General features: G+C 45.5%; 1 protein-coding gene across 3 annotated transcripts in view; it reads right to left on the minus strand.

Moving 5' to 3' along the window:
• MXRA7 (matrix remodeling associated 7) overlaps window positions 1-19,376 on the minus strand; it is an 84,472-nt gene that overhangs the window by 19,340 nt on the left and 45,756 nt on the right. For 2 of the 3 annotated variants that reach the window (XM_073683965.1, XM_073683966.1), the window contains exons 2-3: window positions 15,859-15,919; window positions 4,297-4,393 (exon numbers count right to left, since the gene is read on the minus strand). In XM_073683965.1, coding sequence (XP_073540066.1) covers window positions 4,297-4,393; window positions 15,859-15,919 — 158 coding nt within the window. Of the gene's footprint in view, window positions 1-212; window positions 278-4,296; window positions 4,394-15,858; window positions 15,920-19,376 lie in introns of all 3 variants that reach the window. The other variant, XM_073683967.1, reaches the window with a different exon arrangement.

Below are 19,376 nucleotides of genomic sequence, written 5' to 3' on the forward strand. Positions count from 1 at the left end.
AATTGCCAGAAGCGTACAATGCCAAGGGTAGATTAAGAAAACTTCATTGCAAGTGTTTAGCTGTAGAAAATGAGAACCTTTAGCATTTCCAATACTAGAGGTATAGTAGTGATGGGCATAAATGGAGGGTGGGGGATACAGGGTTATGTAACAGACACGTTAATGAGTTTTATTGGAGGCTAATTACTAACACATGGGTTGTAACGTCTTACCACATGTAACAGTGCGTGGGCACTGTACGTGTTACAGGGATGTGAGATCAGAGGTCAACTCAATCCTGAAAGGCAAATGCATGATGCTTACCACAACGCTGCGCATCTCATCGGGTGCACATATCACACAAATATTAATGGACATGACAATTATAGAATATCATTGTTACAGCCATAGTATATATTGTGGAGGGGAGCCCAATAGCAAAAGTCACAGTGGGAACCCCTTTTGTTGCCAACCCATATTCTAGGAAAGAAGAGCTTAGTGCATAACGACTTCACCCTTTGGTCCGTTTATCATCTTATATGTTATGTTATCTAGCCATTAGATGACTGTGTACATTCACATATCCTACTGAATAGGAGATGGGACCAACTTAATTTAGGGTCTATCCCTCCACGCGCCCTGCAGCAGCTATATAAAACCCCATTTAGGTTGTAGTCAACCTGAAGAGAAAATTGTAAATTGGTAGCCCAAATACTTTTCCAGTCACATAATATATGCATTTACGTACTACCGTCAGGCACACTGTATCATAGGGATCATGCACATCGCATTGCCGTTATCATGAGTCTGCAATAATCTGTAATATGGTATGAATACCATATAGGTTTTCTGTAATATGGCACATAAAGGAGCATATTATGACCCATGTGTGGCTTTGTAAAGAGGTACAGTATAGACCCGTATCATTCAATGGCTATCATTTTACAGTTCCACACACAATGGACTAGTATTACAGCCAGGTGAATGGGCCATATTTTGGTAAGCCTGGGGGTATGTTCACACTGGGTTTTTGGAATTCTTGAGCATAAACTCTCCAAAACCTCCTCAAAAACTCAGAACTCTTCAAAAACTTGGAGTTTCCACTTAGTTTATTCTCCAAAAACTCAGCAAAAAGACTCAGTGTGCAAATAACCTTTAGGCTGTGTGCCCACGATGCGTTTTTTAAGCGTTTCCGCAGCGGCAAAAACGCTGCAGAAACGCTTAAAAAACGCTTGGTAGAAGGCCTGCCATGTTCCCCAATGATAATCCGCATGTGCTGTGCACATGCTGCGGAAATTTCCGCTGCGGATTACCATTGCGGAAAAAAAAGCAGCACTACCAATTATTTTGCGGAAGTGCTGCATTTTCGCCGCCATTGACTTGCATTGAAATGCATGGATTACGCATAACTGCATCTGTAGATGAGCATTCCATGCATTCTAATGTGCGGATGGTACCCGGGTATGGAGGACAGGAGACTCTCCTCTGGACCCGGGTACCATAGTACCTGTGAAAAAAAGAATAAAATAAAAAATAAATGTTATATTTACCTTCTGACGGCCCCCGCTGCGCTCGTCCTCCCTTGCCGGCAGATCGCGGTGGACTGAAGGACCTGCGCTGACGTCATAGTCATGTGACGGCAGGTCCTTCAGTGCAGTGTACCACGATCTGCCGGCAGCCAGGACGGAGTGAAGCAAGACTCCGGGGGCCATCGGAAGGTAAGTGTAGATTTTTTTTTTTTTTTTAACCATTCTTTACGGTCACACTATATAAATCCATGCCGTTTGCATGGATTTACAGTACAGACCAAAAGTTTTTTCTGCATTTTCATGACTATGAAAGTTGAACATTCACACTGAAGGCTTCAAAACTATGAATTAACACATGTGGAATTATATAGTTAACAAAAAAAGTGAAACAACTGGAAATATGTCTTATATTCTAGGTTCTTCAAAGTAGCCACCTTTTGCTTTGATGACTGCTTTGCACATTCTTGGCATTCTCTTGATGAGCTTCAAGAGATAGTCACCGGAAATGGTTTTCACTTCACAGGTGTGCCCTGTCAGGTTTCATAAGTGGGATTTCTTGTCTTATAAAAGGGGTTGGGACCATCAGTTGTGTTGTGCAGAAGTCAGGTGGATACACAGCTGATAGTCCTACTGAATAGACTGTTAGAATTTATATTATGGCAAGAAAAAAGCAGCTGAGTAAAGAAAAACGAGTGGCCATCATTACTTTAAGAAATGAAGGTCAGCCAGGAAAGGAAGACCAAGAGTCACCTCTGCTTCTGAGGATAAGTTTATACGAGTCACCAGCCTCAGAAATCGCAGGTTAACAGCAGCTCAGATTAGAGACCAGGTCAATGCCACACAGAGTTCAAGCAGCAGACACATCTCTTCAACAACTGTTAAGAGGAGACTTTGTGCAGCAGGCCTTCATGGTAAAATAGCTGCTAGGAAACCACTGCTAAGGACAGACAACAAGCAGAAGAGACTTGTTTGGGCTAAACAACACAAGGAATGGACATTAGAGCAGTGGAAATCTGTGCTTTGGTCTGATGAGTCCAAATTTGAGATCTTTGGTTCCAACCACCGTGTCTTTGTGCGACACAGAAAAGGTGAACGGATGGACTCTACATGCCTGGTTCCCACCGTGAAGCATGGAGGGGGAGGTGTGATGGTGTGGGGGTGCTTTGCTGGTGACACTGTTGGGGATTTATTCAAAATTGAAGGCATACTGAACCAGCATGGCTACCACAGCATCTTGCAGTGGCATGCTATTCCATCCGGTTTGCGTTTAGTTGGACCATCATTTATTTTTCAACAGGACAATGACCCCAAACACACCTCCAGGCTATGTAAGGGCTATTTGACCAAGAAGGAGAGTGATGGGGTGCTACGCCAGATGACCTGGGCTCCACAGTCACCAGACCTGAACCCAATCGAGATGGTTTGGGGTGAGCTGGACCGCAGAGTGAAGGCAAAAGGGCCAACAAGTGCTAAGAATCTCTGGGAACTCCTTCAAGATTGTTGGAAGACCATTTCTGGTGACTACCTCTTGAAGCTCATCAAGAGAATGCCAAGAGTGTGCAAAGCAGTCATCAAAGCAAAAAGGTAACTACTTTGAAGAACCTAGAATATAAGACATGTTTTCAGTTGTTTCACACTTTTTTGTTAAGTATATAATTGCACATATGTTAATCCATAGTTTTGATGCCTTCAGTGTGAATGTACAATTTTCATAGTCACGAAAATACAGAAAAATCTTTAAATGAGAAGGTGTGTCCAAACTTTTGGTCTGTACTGTATATAGTGTGACCAAGTTGACAAGCACTTTCCAAGTGATGCTAAAATCGCTTGGAAAGTGCTTGTCAACCCGCATGTGGAAATGTATGTGAAGAACGCTTCACATCCGCATGTCCCTGGCAGGAAAAAGGATATACAATCCGCATGCGTTTTTTTCTGCCAGGGAGATGCAGAAACGCTCAGGAAAAATCCGGAGAATTTCTGCATCGTGGGCACATAGCCTTAAAAGGGTTCTCCAAGAATTAGATAAAATGGCATCACTGGTATACTGCAAACTGCAGACGTAGAGCTCCCAAGACCTGTGTTGCAACTGATGAGCTGTATCACACATATCTTAGTTGATGGCCAGCCTGGGAGCATGGCTGCAATATGTGAAGAAATGTATCTCTTCCTCGCTAAGCACACAGGGGGTTATCTCCAGATTCATCCTCCTCAATGTCTATTTTTTTTCCAACTGGATGCAGTCAGTCTCCGTGCACTGCTATAGAGCTATCAGACTGACGGAGAAGGAGGATGAAGCTGGAGATCTCCTTGGTGGGTTAAAACATGTTTCTTCACTACTGTGATACTACAGCTCTTGTCAATTGAGACGCACATCTCGAGAGCTGTATGTCTTTAGTCTGAAGCCCTTACTGACATGTGACTAGGACGGTCTGCGGTTGGAATTATGTCACGAACTCCATTTTATCTCATTCTTGGAGAACCCCTTTAATGTACTACTTGTACCACTCAACATAGACATGTACTGTATTATTTACTGACGTGTATTATTCAATTCAGGGATATATATGTAAATGAATAGCTGCAAATCCATCAGTGTTCAAGTTGATTGCAAGCTCTTGTGCAGGGTTGCCAGTATAACAGAATACTTTCCTTGTCCTCAGCTAGGCCATATATCAAAGAGAAGGGTCTACAAAAACCAACAAAATGCTGTATGTCTCTGACTCAACCATGAATCTGAGCCAAGTTTAGTGCATGACATGCAAGGGGTTCTGGGAATGAATGGACTTACCTCTGCTCCTCCTCTAACTCCTCCTTTGTTAGCATGCTCTCATAATCACTACCTCGCAGTTTTCCTGGGTGATATTTAAAGGAGAATGCCTCGTCATCTGAAAATAGAAAGACAAAAAAGGGAGTGACATGGAACTTCCCAAAAATATTCCAGTCATTTCATATCAGATGACAGGAACAAAGAACAAGTGGTTGCCCAAAGTGGTATTATAATACTGTAACACACTAAATAAAACCTTATGTCAAGAAGATCATTTGCTACAATTGGAATCTAGGGGTAATATTTCTCCTTGTGGAGAGTGACTTGTTAAGTACGTCAGGTGAGAAGACTTTTAATGCCGCAATGCCCCTCTGGGAAAAATGCAAATTGTCTCTTCAGAGAGGAAGAGGACTAGAACTCTAAGTCATGTGACAAGGCTCCTTAAAGGGTCACTATTGACTTTTATGATTGCTACTTCCTGTAGGTGGCACTAGAGTTCTAGTCCTCTTCCTTTCTGAAGAGACAATCTACAATTGGACAAAACTCATGTGCCAAACTGGGCCAAGCTAGGTCTGAATCACTGATGGTCAAGTCAACACATACCAGAACATCAGGTGAAAGGATGGAAGTATCATTGAAAACGTAGGTCCTACAGAGTATTACGTTATCCTATATAGAAAAATACTGGGCTATAGACCACTGGGGGATGGGCACTGGTAAAGCATTTGTACTGGGGTCAACGACTTCTTTATGGGTCACTCAAAACCAATATTCCATGTTTTATATCACTCATATTCCTTCACAATCCTTTTCTTTTTTGAAGTCTAAGTTAATGCTCAGTGGTTTTACATTAGTCTTTGATTTCACATCTCTGGGGATATAACACATGATATTCCACCCAGTTCTGCCCTGTGATTACTGAAATACCATTACAAACCTCCAAATCTATCAACTGTCTAATAATACCCAATTTAGAATCACTAGAAGGAGATCAGTGCCATATGGCATCCAAGCTCATGGGTTCTCCAATAGCTGAAATATGCACACTACTCAGAAAGAAGGGGCTAACTAGTGCTGCAGTTTTTTTGGAAAGTCACTTCATGGATAACGGTATTGGGACACCTACACATTACACCTACAGGGACTTTTATGACATGCCATTATAAACCCATTGGCAATAATAAGGAGTTGGATTTCTCTTTGCAGCTAAAATAGCTTCCACTCTTCTGTGAAAAATTTCCACAAGATTTTGGAGGGCATCTGTGGGAATTTTTACCCATTCGTACAGAACAACATTTGCGAAATCGAAAACTGATGTTGAAGGAGAGAGCCTGGGTCACAATCTCCTTTCTAGTTCATCCAAAGGTGTTCGATGGGGTTGAGGTCAGGACTTTTGTCATGTTCTTCCATAGCAACCTAGTAACAGTTTGTGAAAGGATCTTTTCTATTCCAGCATGCCTGTACCCAAGTGTACAAAGCTAAAAGCATACAATTGCCCAAAATGTCCTAGTATGCTTAAGCTTTAAGATTTCACAGCAGTGGTACTAAATTGCTTAGACCAAACCGTGAAAAACAACTCCATAACATCATTATCCCTTCTCCACCAAACTTTACAGTTGGCACATTGCAGTCAGGCAAATAACGTCCTCCTGGCATTCGCCAAATCCAGATTCTTCCACTAGATATGCATGCTTTACGCATCTCCATCCAATGCTTGGCATTGTGATTGATGATGTAAAACTATTATGCTGCTGTTCATCTATGTAAACCCATGCCTTAATGCTCCTGCCATTAGTTTTGTGCTAATATTAATGCCACAGGAGGTTTGGACTCAATTATTGAGTCAGCAGAGCTTGGTCACTTTTATGTATTATGCACCTCAGCACTCGGTTATCTGCTTTGTAACTTTATCTGGTCTGTTACTTCGTGACTAAGATGGTGTAGATTGTAAACTCTTCCACTTTTCAACGATACCGCTCATAGTTGATCGTGGAATATTAAGGCTGCGTGCACACGATGTGTTTTTCATGCGTTTATGCTGCGGAATTAGTAGGGTAGAACTGTCATAATCTGACTTGTTACGAAGGTGACGTCCTACAGGGCCACGCTCATATTAACCGAGCTCTTCATAATGAGCTGGGCTTTTTATGAATGTGACAATGGGACTGAATGAAAACCCTGAGTTCAAAGATTAAGAAGTGTATCCCAATACTTTTGTTAATTTAGTGTACATCTTTTAGGTCATTTTTAAGGCTCATTTAAATGAACACATTGTAATTCTGTGTTCGCTTCCATATTTGTTTTCCAAAAACTAGACTGGCTTCCATCAAAGGAAAGAGTATAACCTTTTTCAAAGATTTGGTTTTCTTACTTTTACTTGCAGATATCTGTTTTACCTACCAAAATGGATCCCATATATTGTATATGACAATTAGTAGGGGGTCACTATTCAAAAAAATGGAACACCAAAAGGTATGGGACAATATTATTATCATTGGCTTCCACACTTGAGAAGGGAACAGCAGATTAAAGGGAACCTGTCGTGTAGAATAACACTATTAACTTGCAGATATGGGGTTAATCTACAGGTAAAAAGCATTCTAAAGCCATGCGGCGCACGCAGTGAGAGCCCCCAGCTCCCCGGGAGTAAATTAACTTTATTCCCCCCAGGCAGCTTTGCTCTTTCAGTTACAGGGATGGTGCCGGCCCGGGCTCAGTCAGCGCTCTGGGTGCAGAGAGCAGCGGCTGTAACCGTCCTCCTGGTACTGACTGATAGCAGGCTCAGCATTAGACCCGGCTGTCAGTCAGTGCTGGAGGTGCGGCTATAGCCACCACCCTCTATACACAGAGCAGTGACTGAAACTGTGCCGGTGCCACCCCTATGGCTGGAAGCCAAATGCTGCCGTGGGAATAAAGTTAATTTCCTCCTGGCAGCAGGGCTCTCAGTGTGGGTGCCAGGCAGCATCAGAATGCTATTAATCTGCAGCTTGACCCCAAATCTGCAGGTTAATAGCATTATTTTACACGAAGGGTTCTTTTAAACATTATATAGCCTTCACATTTATAGTCATATAGGACTGAGCTGAGCTGAAGTACTGACCGGATCATTTGTATTGCTTCATCTATGTGGCCATATAATACAACCTGGAATATTTGGGTGACAAACATTGTGGGCTGTTTATCACCAGCTAAATACAATTTTTAGAACCGAGACAGCAGAGGACAAATGATTTGATAGATGAAGATTTTACCTGTTAATGTAAATATGCTTAGTGAGATGATGTTTCTGGAAATGTGCAGGATGTAAATCATATCCAGTAACGTCACCTGCGTGCACAGTCCAAAGGGATTCACACAAATAATTAGTGTTAGCCGAGCAGGGGCTTCACTGATGGCCATACACAATGAAGGATAGTGGTTCATGAACAGTCACACCCAGCCTCCTCAGGGAACTGCCTCCATCATCAACAGTAATTCAGCTGATTTCCAACTTTCTATCAGATCCCACTAGAGTATAACTCTAATCAGCGGCGTTACTACGGGGAGGAGGGGGGCACCCGAACCCATGCCCATCGCAGGGTCCGCCTGGAGCGACTGCCACTTATAACTGTATGGTGTATACAGCACGCACATACAGTTAAACCTTGATGTAGAGGGATGGGCTGTGGGAGGCTGTATATGTATTTTTTTTATTTTCCGGTGCATTATTACTTTTTTGTGGAAGAACTCAGGGGTCTTTTTTGCTGTATGTTGGTGGGGACTCAGAGGACATTATTAGTGTATGTGGGAGGGAATTATTAAATCGACACTTAAGAGGCATTATTACATTATAGGGGCACTCAGAGTATTGTATCAAAGGGGCACACGGGAGGCTTAATTACTCTAGGGCACTCACAGAGGTATTCATATTTTCTAGGGAGAAATGTTACCATCTAGACAGTACAATGGGGGCATTTTACTTGGTGATGAGCATGGTGGTGGGCATTACTATGTGGTGCAGTAAGAGGAGCGCTGTTTTTGTGCCACACAGCAGGTGCAGTAATAGGAACACATACAGCAGCAGCGGCTCAGCATTGGGGTGATAGTAGGATGAGGTGTTTGTGCAGGTTGGGGATAGATAAGGACGGTGCTGGAAATGTGATAAGTCAAATATGTCTGTTTCATAAACTCTGCAGACGAGGGTTTTTATTTTCAGTGACAGCAGAGACTTCTGCTCAGGTTTCCCCATACTCTTGATTAGGCCACCATATTGGCAAATATGGTTATCTGGTTAGGGGCCCACTCAGATGTGTGTGTGTCCACCCGAGTTAAACCTCTAGCTTTGCCTCTGCTACAAATGTAACGTTCGTTATTCCAGATAATTACATGTGCTAGAAAAAATATATCATATTTTTAATTCACTTATCTTTTCCCAGTTTTAGGGTTCGATCACACTGGCATATAGTCTCTCTTGCGAAAGAATCGGGACAATTATGCTAATGACATTCGGATCAAACATGAGAGAATCGCACCAATGGTGTGGAGAAGATGGAGAACTTAATTTCTCCATCCTCTCCATTTAGTCTGTGTGAGTGCATCAGACTGCACTCGGATGACATCCGAGTGCAGTATGTTGTTTCACACGCACCCATAGACTTGAATGGTTTAGTGTGATCTGATTATTTGCGTTTATTTTCTCATCGGTATGTGAAAACGGAGATCGGCACTGCTTCATAGTATAACATTGGGCCGAATGATTTTCGATAAAACATCGGATAGCACTCGGCCGTGTTATATGGCAGTGTGAATGAGCCCTCATAGTGCAGCATTTTTTTCTGGGATGAGCCTATAGCTAAGCTCTGCTCACCATATAGAAAATTTACAGCTTCTTGTGAACTTTTTACCATCTGACAGGGGCTCGGATGAACAGCATATCTGCAAAAAACTGCCCCTTGTAGTAAAGTGAAAGGTGCACACATCATACCTCAGTTGGACAGCACAATGTGACCCTATGTAATAACCTGTATCAGTGGGCTAATTAAAGTCTATTACTGTCATATTTTGGGAAGGTATTGATTAATCTTTAATGAGCTAAACCAGGGGTCTCAAACACGCGGCCCGCGGGCCGCATGCGGCCCCTGAGGCTGCTTTATGCGGCCCGCAGGCACAGACCCCTTGACGATCCCGACCTGGTCCAGGAGGAGCCGCCGACAGCAGCGCTGCATTGCCGCACAGAGACCGTCTCCCAGCACTGCATTTCCAATGCCAGCCGCCGGCCAATCAGAGGCCAGCAGCTGATATCTGCGTGTCGGCGCAGCGAGTATGACGTCATTGCCATATGCAGATGTCAGCTGCAGGCCTCTGATTGGCCGGCGGCTGACATTGAAAATGCTGTGCTGGGAGACAGTCTCTGTGCGGCAATGCAGCGCTGCTGTCGGCGGCTCCTCCTGGACCAGGTCGGGATCGTCAAGGGGTCGGACTCTGTGGTGTCTGGGGCCACATCTGCAGGAAGGCCGCCGAGGAAACGGAGGACAGGTGAGAATCATCTTTTTTTTTTTTATGTGTGTGAAGAACAGCACAGGGAGCACATAGCCACAAGAGGGGACCTGGATGGGGCACAGAGCCAAAAGATGGGGACCTGGATGGGGCACATAGCCACAGGATGGGGACCTGGATGGGGCACATAGCCACAAGAGGGGACCTGGATGGGGCACATAGCCACAGGATGGGGACCTGGATGGGGCACATAGCCACAAGAGGGGACCTGGATGGGGCACAGAGCCACAAGAGGGGACCTGGATGGGGCACATAGCCACAGGATGGGGACCTGGATGGGGCACATAGCCACAAGAGGGGACCTGGATGGGGCACAGAGCCACAAGATGGGGACCTGGATGGGGCACATAGCCACAGGATGGGGACCTGGATGGGGCACATAGCCACAGGATGGGGACCTGGATGGGGCACATAGCCACAAGAGGGGACCTGGATGGGGCACATAGCCACAGGATGGGGACCTGGATGGGGCACATAGCCACAAGAGGGGACCTGGAAGGGGCACATAGCCACAGGATGGGGACCTGGATGGGGCACATAGCCACAAGAGGGGACCTGGATGGGGCACATAGCCACAGGATGGGGACCTGGATGGGGCACATAGCCACAGGATGGGGACCTGGATGGGGCACATAGCCACAAGATGGGGACCTGGATGGGGCACATAGCCACAAGATGTGGACCTGGATGGGGCACATAGCCACAAGATGGGGATCTGGATGGGGCACATAGCCACAAGATGGAGACCTGGATGGGGCACATAGCCACAAGATGGGGACCTGGATGGGGCACATAGCCACAGGATGGGGACCTGGATGGGGCACATTAGTACAAGATGGGGACTTGGATGGGGAACATTACTACAAGATGTTTGCCATTATTACTATATGATGCTAATTGTAAGACAATATTACTGAATGTGGCCAATTGGGGGAAACAAAATTGTAAAAATCCAAAAAATAAAAATAAAGCATGAAAAAATATTGGGCACTAAAAATGCTGTTTTATATGTAAACTAAAGTAAACACAAAAAAGTGCACGTTTATTATCGCCACATCCATAACGACCCAAGCCATAAAAAAATAAACACGGAAAAAATGTTCAAAAGGTGTATACAAAAAAAAATGGTATCACTAAAAATGTCACATTGAACAAAGAATGCGGCCCCCCAAATTCAAATTTTTTCCATGTGCGGCCCATATACCCAGCCGAGTTTGAGACCCCTGAGCTAAACGTTCAAAAAGTCCATATAAAAAGAATTGATGTATTGGAAAGATCTGATCATCAACATGTCAACATGCCAGGCATATGATAGGCTAAGTCGATAGTCTTAATAAAGCCCCACTATCAGTATTCGGTCAGTATTTTTTCTCGGGAGTGGGAGACAAAACCAGGAGAGGGTGATAAATGCAGAATTGGTGACTTGTTTCTATTATACCTTTTCTCTGATTGTTCCAGTGAAATAGTGAATAGTGAAAATTCAGGCAATTTCACTTCCACTGGATTAGAGATTTCAAGAATTGTTCATGAAAAAGAAATAAAGATAATGAGCATAGCAGGTCAACTTATAGCAGCTCGTTGACACGTTGACAACTTCCAGTTTTGAAAATATAATTTGATGAACAGTGTTATGTCCATTGGCCAAAATCTTAATTGACAAATATTCCCGTGACTGTCCTTGGAAAAAAAAACTGATATTTAAGTCACTTGCTGTCCATTTCCTTGTGATCCTTCTTGAGATGGTTCTACTCCTTCATTGGAGTCCAGCTGTGTTTAATTAAACTGATAGGACTTGATTTGGAAAGGCACACACCTGTCTATATAAGACTTCACAGCTTACAGTGCATGTCAGACCAAATGAGAATCATGAGCTCAAGGGAACTGCCCAAGGAGCTCAGAGACAGAATTGTAGCAAGGCACAGATCTGGCCAAGGTTACAAAAGAATTTCTACAGCACTCAAGGTTCCTAAGAGCACAGTGGCCTCTGTGGCGCCCCATTGGCCGGTTGCCACAGTAGTGTTGCCTCCTTCACCGGAGGTGATATTACACTTGGAAGCAGGAGGAGCTCCCCACGTCAGGTAAACCCCACATGCACACACAGGTTCTGATCCCTGACCTGAAGGGGGAGCTCTACACCCTATTTTGGGGAGCTGCCTTTTCCGGCTGGGGGAAGGAGTTAGTCAGTGAGTGTGAGAGAGAAGGGAGAGGGGGCTAAAGCAGCAGAGAGAGAAGGAGAACGTTCTGGGGAGGAGAGCACGTGAAGAGCTCACCCCAGGCTGCGGAGTAGAGGACACCAGAGTCCTGGGTTGTACAGGGATTGCACGTCCCGGCAACCGAATCTGGGAGACAGGAGATTGCAAGTTTTCTGGCCACAAGCAGAAGCCCGGCAGCACAGCGGCATAACTAGAGCCTGGAACTGCACCCAAGACAGCAGTACCCATTATAGGTTCGCACCGCCTGCTAGTACGGCGCTTAGGACAGGAGTGAAGAAAAGGGACCGCATGATAGCTCACAGGCAGCGGGGCCCGCAACGGAGAAGCACAGCAGGCAGGCCTCCAAACACACCTGACGGGGTGGACTCCGATTGCTTTCAGGCTGACCGGACCTTCCTGGACCTAGTGACCAGTGCCCCGGACTAAACAGCTTTTTCTGCAGTAAAGGTAACCGGACTGCATTCCTCGTGTCTGTCTTCTTCTGCGCCTCCCTGCAGCTGTGCTATCACCATAACTATCATCACTGCTGCTGCCCTGCTCTCTTCACCCTGTTTCCCCTGCCGCCGTCCTTCATATCAGCTTTCCCTGGGGTCCACTTCGCCTGTGGGAAGTGTTTCATCCCAGCTGCCATACCATCTATCCCCTACAGTCCACACAGCAGCGCTGGTCATCCCTGACCAGGCACCACAGGTGGAGACACATAAAGACTATGAATCCCCTGTAAATACTCCCTTCATCTGCTCGACCAGGGCCACGGAGCTGGGCCCCTGCCACCGTGACATCCCTGGAAGACTGCTGGACCCGGTTACCAAGTACCTTACGGCCGCTGCACCTCCGTAATCCTTAAACGGAAGAAGTTTGGGACCACCAGAAGTCTTCCTAGACCTGGTCGTCCAGCCAAACTGAGCAATCTTGGGAGAAGAGCCTTGGTGAGAGAGGTAAAGAAGAACCCCAAGATCACTGTGGCTGAGCTCCAGATATGCAGTAGGGAGATGGGAGAAAGTTCCACAAAGTCAACTATCACTGCAGCCCTGCACCAGTGGGGCCTTTATGGCAGAGTGGCCCGACGGAAGCCTCTCCTCAGTGCAAGACATATGAAAGCCCGCATAGAGTTTGCTCAAAAACACATGAAGGACTCCCAGACTATGAGAAATAAGATTCTCTGGTCTGATGAGACGAAGATAGAACTTTTTGGTGATAATTCTAAGCGGTATGTGTGGAGAAAACCAGGCACTGCTCATCACCTGCCAATACAATACCAACAGTGAAATATGGAAGTGGCAGCATCATGCTATGGGGGTGTTTTTCAGCTGCAGGGACAGGACGACTGGTTGCAATTGAAGGAAACATGAATGCGGCCATGTACAGAGATATCCCAGATGAAAACCTCTTCCAGGGTGCTCTGGACCTCAGACTTGGCCGAAGATTCACCTTCCAACAAGACAATGACCCTAAGCACACAGCTAAAATAACAAAGGAGTGGCTTCAGAACAACTCTGTGACCATTCTTGACTGGCCCGGCCAGACCCCTGACCTAAACCCAATTGAGCATCTCTGGAGAGACCTGAAAATGGCTGTCCACTAACGATCACCATCCAACCTGACGGAACTGGAGAGGATCTGCAAGGAAGAATGGCAGAGGATCCCCAAATCCAGGTGTGAAAAACTTGTTGCATCATTCCCAAGAAGACTCATGGCTGTATTAGCTCAAAAGGGTGCTTCTACTCAATACTGAGCAAAGGGTCTGAATAGTTATGACCATGTGATATTTCAGTTTTTCTTTTTAATAAATTTGAAAAAAAATCTTCATTTCTGTTTTTTTTCAGTCAAGATGGGGTGAAGAGTGTACATTATTGAGAGAAAAAATGAACTTTTTAGAATTTACCAAACTGCTGCAATGAAACTAAGAGTAAAAAATTTAAAGGGGTCTGAATACTTTCCGTACCCACTGTATGCATCACTTTTAAACTCCACTTCTCTCGTACCTTTTTGAGAGTGAGAAAACCAAAAATGGCAACATCATATTAAATATTATTATTGCCTAATCTACCTAAATATACAGAACACCTTCAATATAACAAATCAATTGGGGCGATTAATATACAACCAATACAAAGTGTAACACAAAAGATTCAATATGATAAAATATTAGAAATAATCAACTAAAGTTTTAATTAGAAATAAACTGCAGCAATCAGCAAGTCACTAAACAGCGAGCTGTGGTGGTCCGCCCCATACATTGCTAACATCTAGCAAGTGCTATAGCAGATATCAGCTGATCAGTCAGATACCTGGAGTCGAACCTATAGATCCATTTACATTGCATGATTATCGTGAATGAGTGGGATAGGATAGGTTAGGATACTTGTTTCATGATAATCATGCAGTGTAAACATGATGAGAAAAACCCTTGTTCGTTGGGTGAAATGATCTTTTCGTGCTGTACAAGAGATCATCGTTCTAAACAGGACTCGTATTGCCAAAAATAATTAGCGGCCTATGAGCAATGAACTATCTATTACTGATCGCAAGGTGCAAATCTGAAGAGAGGTCTGCCTGGGTAAACCGGCTATTAAATGACCACTGATCAGTAAATATTTATTGATCGGCTGTCGTTCCAGCCACAAAATTGGTTGGTGCAACTGCACCTTAAGTCATCGATATGTAAGTCTCGGACAACCCTTTTAATACATCAACAAAGGTGCCATTGGCAGCATGGAATTTTTTTTCTGTCAATATACAGTTGGCAGAAAAATGCTGAGCTAGGTGGAGAAAAGGTCTTATCTGTAATCAAATTCTGCATAGTAATATATTATAGAGCTGCAGGACTGACAAAGGCCTCATTGTTGGAATAAGAAGAGAGCTCTAATTATGGGGTCACTGGTTCTATACAGACACCTACGGTGAAAGCCATTTTATACACAAAAGCTTCAATTGAGCTTTCTCATTAGTGTCTGTTTGTTAGCAAACACACTGGAAATGCCAAAGAACCTGGAGCCATTTCCTTCTGTATCTGGCAGTGTCATAGACAATGAATGGAGGGGAAGTGCACGTACTCGAACTCCACTCCATTCAGATAAGGCTCAGGGGCACCTGCTTTTTGGAGTCACTGGGGATCCAAGCGTATAACCCCCAGTGTAGTTGGCTGATGTGTGGCACAATTACTTGAACATCATACTGAATAGCACATATAATTAGACACTGTATGATTTATATTGCTTGCAAAGTGTCAAAATATTCCACAGAAACACACACTTTAGGGGCAATGTCATAGGACGGCATTTAATTAGAGGAAATAAAAATTCATAAAGAAGACATTTTTCTTAATTTTTTTTTTTTTTTGTGTAATATTCTAACTATATCTCTGAATCTGTAGTGCACACTTTATTATTTGCAGGACTGAAACTATAACAAGAGGCAAACATATCATTAGTGCAACCAGGGCAGCCGTACAGGGGCCCAAGAGGAAAGGGGTCCACAGCCACCTCTAAAGCAGGTGGAATTGTGCATTATGATGAGCGATTTGATTGCATAAGGCCCATACAGTATATAATTCTTGCACACGGGCCTCTTCTGTCTGAGCGTGAAGTTACAGAACGTCTTGGAGAATCTGGCAATTTTAGGTCATTTCCTGTACAAATGTATTGATTATTAGACAAAGCCATCCATTATTCATCCAATGAACTGAATAAATAATACACTGTCATTATACAGAACACAGTCCCATTCGGATAATATGCTGATACCATGGCAGTCACCATGACACCCAAGAATGGATATATAACGGAAGGTAGGATATACGCCATGATTGCAACATCCAGGAAGACTCACTCACCTGCATCATCTGCTTCGCTGATCTTCAAAACCTTATCGCTTTCTGTTTCAAAGTCATCTTCCTGTAAGAAAAAGACATGGACGTTACTGAAGTAGTTCAAGATCCATATTACAAAATCATCAATTCAGAAGAAAGCCCTATCCCACAGTATAGTATCCCAGTGCTGACGGAGGCCCATCTAGTGCCGCCTGCATTCTGCCCTCTACAGTAACCCTTTTATGATCCTCCAATTTATATGTTAAAACTCCTACACTATCAACATCTTAAACGCATGTATAGGGTTTCTTTTAAGGTCATTAGTCTTCAAATACCCCTAGATCCCAAACTTTATCTACTCAATATCCCACCATTTCAGTTTAGATCTTGACTTTTGAGTTGTTATTCTGTAATTTTATTTTGAAAATTCAATGTATAGGTTTCTACGAGTTGCGTGTAAGAGTTTTTCATCCATGCTTGGTCTATTCTTGCTTCCTAGAGAAATACATCATAAGTAATTTCTACTGGTCTGAACTGGCAACCTGATCCATAATCTTGTAATGCTGAAAAGCGTCACATACATTCTGCTATCTGAGGTTTGCAACCATCATAAAATTAATTGTATAGCAGGTTTTTTTTGCTATTGTATATTTCTGTGTAGAACTGTATGTTGGTATTATTGGAGCACTATATGGGATCTAAGGGGTAATGTTTCAATGTTTCTCCTTGTGAATAGTTACATGCCTGGCGTGCCAATGTGAGGAGGCTTATAAGACTTGCAATGCTGCTCTGGGAAATTAAATATGTAAATTGCCTCTTCAGAGAGGAAGAGGACTTGAACTCTAGTGCCACCTGTTGGAAGTAGCAATCCTAAAAGTCACTATCGACCCTTTAACGAGCCTTATTGTATGACTTTTGATAAAAGTCAAACCAGAATCTCAATTTGCAGACACTGTGTTTTGGGATATTGCCCCTCGTCAGAGTATAGTATGAGATCTGATTTGGCTGTATGAGAGACTTCTTAGTGGGACCTAAGGGCTAATGTATCTCCTTGTAGAGAGTGACAGCCCAGCCTGGCATGCCAATGTGAGGAGGCTTATAAGCCCTGCAATGAGCACTATATAGTAGTATTGTTTGTAACTGCACAATATAATACTTTTGCAGCATATGGTTGCATTGTTATACAGTGGGTATGGAAAATATTCAGACCCCTTTAAATTTTTCACTCTTTATTTTATTGCAGCCATTTGGTAAATTCTAAAAAGTTCATTTTTTTTTCTCATTAAAGTACACTCTGCACCCTTCTTGACTGAAAAAGAAAAACAGAAATGTAGAAATTTTTGCCAATTTATTAAAAAAGAAAAACTGAAATATGACATGGTCGTAAGTATTCAGACCTGTAGCGTCGGCGTCCCTGCCTCCTGCTAGGCAGGGACGCAGTTCCCCTCACCTCTCCGCTCCGTGCCCGGCGTCCTCCTCCCGCTCTGCTGGCAGCGCGCGCTGCTTCCCGGCCACTGTGCTTAGGGCGCGCGCGCGCGCCCTCCCCCTCTCTTAAAGGGGCCGCGCGCGCCGTCCTAAGGAGTCCCCGGCCAATGGCCGGAGGACCTCACCATACATAAGGCACCTCCTCCAAAATGGAGGTGCCCGAGCAATGTTGTTGCAAAGCCTTCACTCTGCTTCAGCCCTCAGGTCCCGTTACCAGTTACCTGCCAGTCACCTGCCAGATTCCTGCTTGATACCTGCCTGATATCCGCTTACCTGCTTGCAAGCCTGCGGTCCGACGGTCTGCCTTCCGACACCTGTCAGTCTGTCTATGAACCAGCCTGCCCGCTCACCTGGGAGCGCTCACCTGCTACCTGCCTGCTAGCCTACCTGGAGGCTCCGCCGTCACTTGCCGTGACCACCTGCCAGTCCAGAGACTCTTGCCCGCTCACCTGGGAGCGCTCACCTGCTACCTGCCTGCTAGCCTACCTGGAGGCTCTGCCGTCACTTGCCGTGACCACCTGCCAGTCCAGAGACTCTTGCCCGCTCACCTGGGAGCGCTCACCTGCTACCTGCCTGCTAGCCTACCTGGCGGCTCTGCCGTCACTTGCCGTGACCACCTGCCTGTCCAGAGACTCTTGCCCGCTCACCTGGGAGCGCTCACCTGCTACCTGCCTGCTAGCCTACCTGGAGGCTCTGCCGTCACTTGCTGTGACCACCTGCCCGTCCAGAGACTCTTGCCCGCTCACCTGGGAGCGTCCACCTGCTACCTGTCTGCTAGTCTACCCAGAGACTGTCCCTGTCACTTGCTGTGACTACCTGCCCTTCTACCCTGAGACTGTCCCTGTCACTTGCCATGACTACCTGCCCCTCTACCCAGAGACTGTCCCTGTCACTTGCCGTGACTACCTGCCCGTCTTCCCTGGGAGCCACCCGCTTCCTTACAAGGACCGCCCCCTTGTATAGTTGCTCAGAGGTTCCGCCTCCCAGACCCGTTACAGTTTGCTCGGGCCATGGAACCCAGTGGCACCCAAGCTCCCTCGCTCTCGGACCTATGTCATGAACTGTCCTGTCAGAGGTCCCAACAGGAGTCCATCCTGAGTCATCTGCGAAATGTCAACTCTCGCCTGGACACTCTGACTGCTCCACCAGCAACCACCGCTAGTGTCATGACTCGCAGCCCGGCAGCGCCGCTGCCCACCAATACCATGGCATCCTGCCCCGGACCCCGGCTTTCTGCACCTCCACGCTTCGGAGGCGACCCCGCTCAAGCTCGGGGCTTCATAAACCAGTGCACCCTGCACTTTGAACTCCTGTCCCACCAGTTTATCTCCGACCGGGCCAAAGTAGCCTTCATCATGTCCCATCTCACGGGGGAGGCACTGGCTTGGCTAAATCCTCTATGGGAGAGAGGAGACCCCCTGGTGTCCAACCTGCCAGCCTTTCTCACAGCTTTCCGGAAAGTCTTCGACGAACCCGGACGGAAGACCTCATCCGCATCATCTCTGCTACGCCTCCATCAAGGAAATCTCACCGTGGGCCAATATGCCATACGGTTCCGTACCCTTGCTTCGGAGCTAGCCTGGGATAACGACGCCCTGGTGTCTGTCTTTTGGGAGGGTCTGTCCGGCCGTATTAAAGATGAACTCGCCGGTCGGGACATACCTACCACTCTCGACGACTTAATAACTCTTGCCACCCGGATTGACATCCGGTTCCAGGAACGCGCCAAAGAGGTCACCCGTGAGAGGAGGTTTCCACATCTAGCCTCTAACTTTCAGAAACCTGTCACTTCTCCCGATACTCCCCAGGCGCACTCACCCGAGCCTATGCAGGTCGACCAGACCAAGATGGTCAAAACCCGTCAAGAGTTACGCCGTGCCGAGGGGAGCTGCTTCTACTGTGGCAGTAAGGAGCACTGGATCCGTTCCTGCCCGGAGAGGTCGGGAAACGCCTGTGTCTAGGATCGCTCAGAGAGGTCGTCCTAGACAAGAGTAAACCCTCTCCATCTCTGTTGCTGTCGGTCTCTATCATCTGCGGGGAGAACCGTTATTTTGAAC

Source organism: Phyllobates terribilis, unplaced genomic scaffold (assembly GCF_046119375.1).
Source record: "Phyllobates terribilis strain yellow unplaced genomic scaffold, ASM4611937v1 Scaffold_5__5_contigs__length_657084704, whole genome shotgun sequence".
Taxonomy (NCBI): Eukaryota; Metazoa; Chordata; class Amphibia; order Anura; family Dendrobatidae; genus Phyllobates; species Phyllobates terribilis.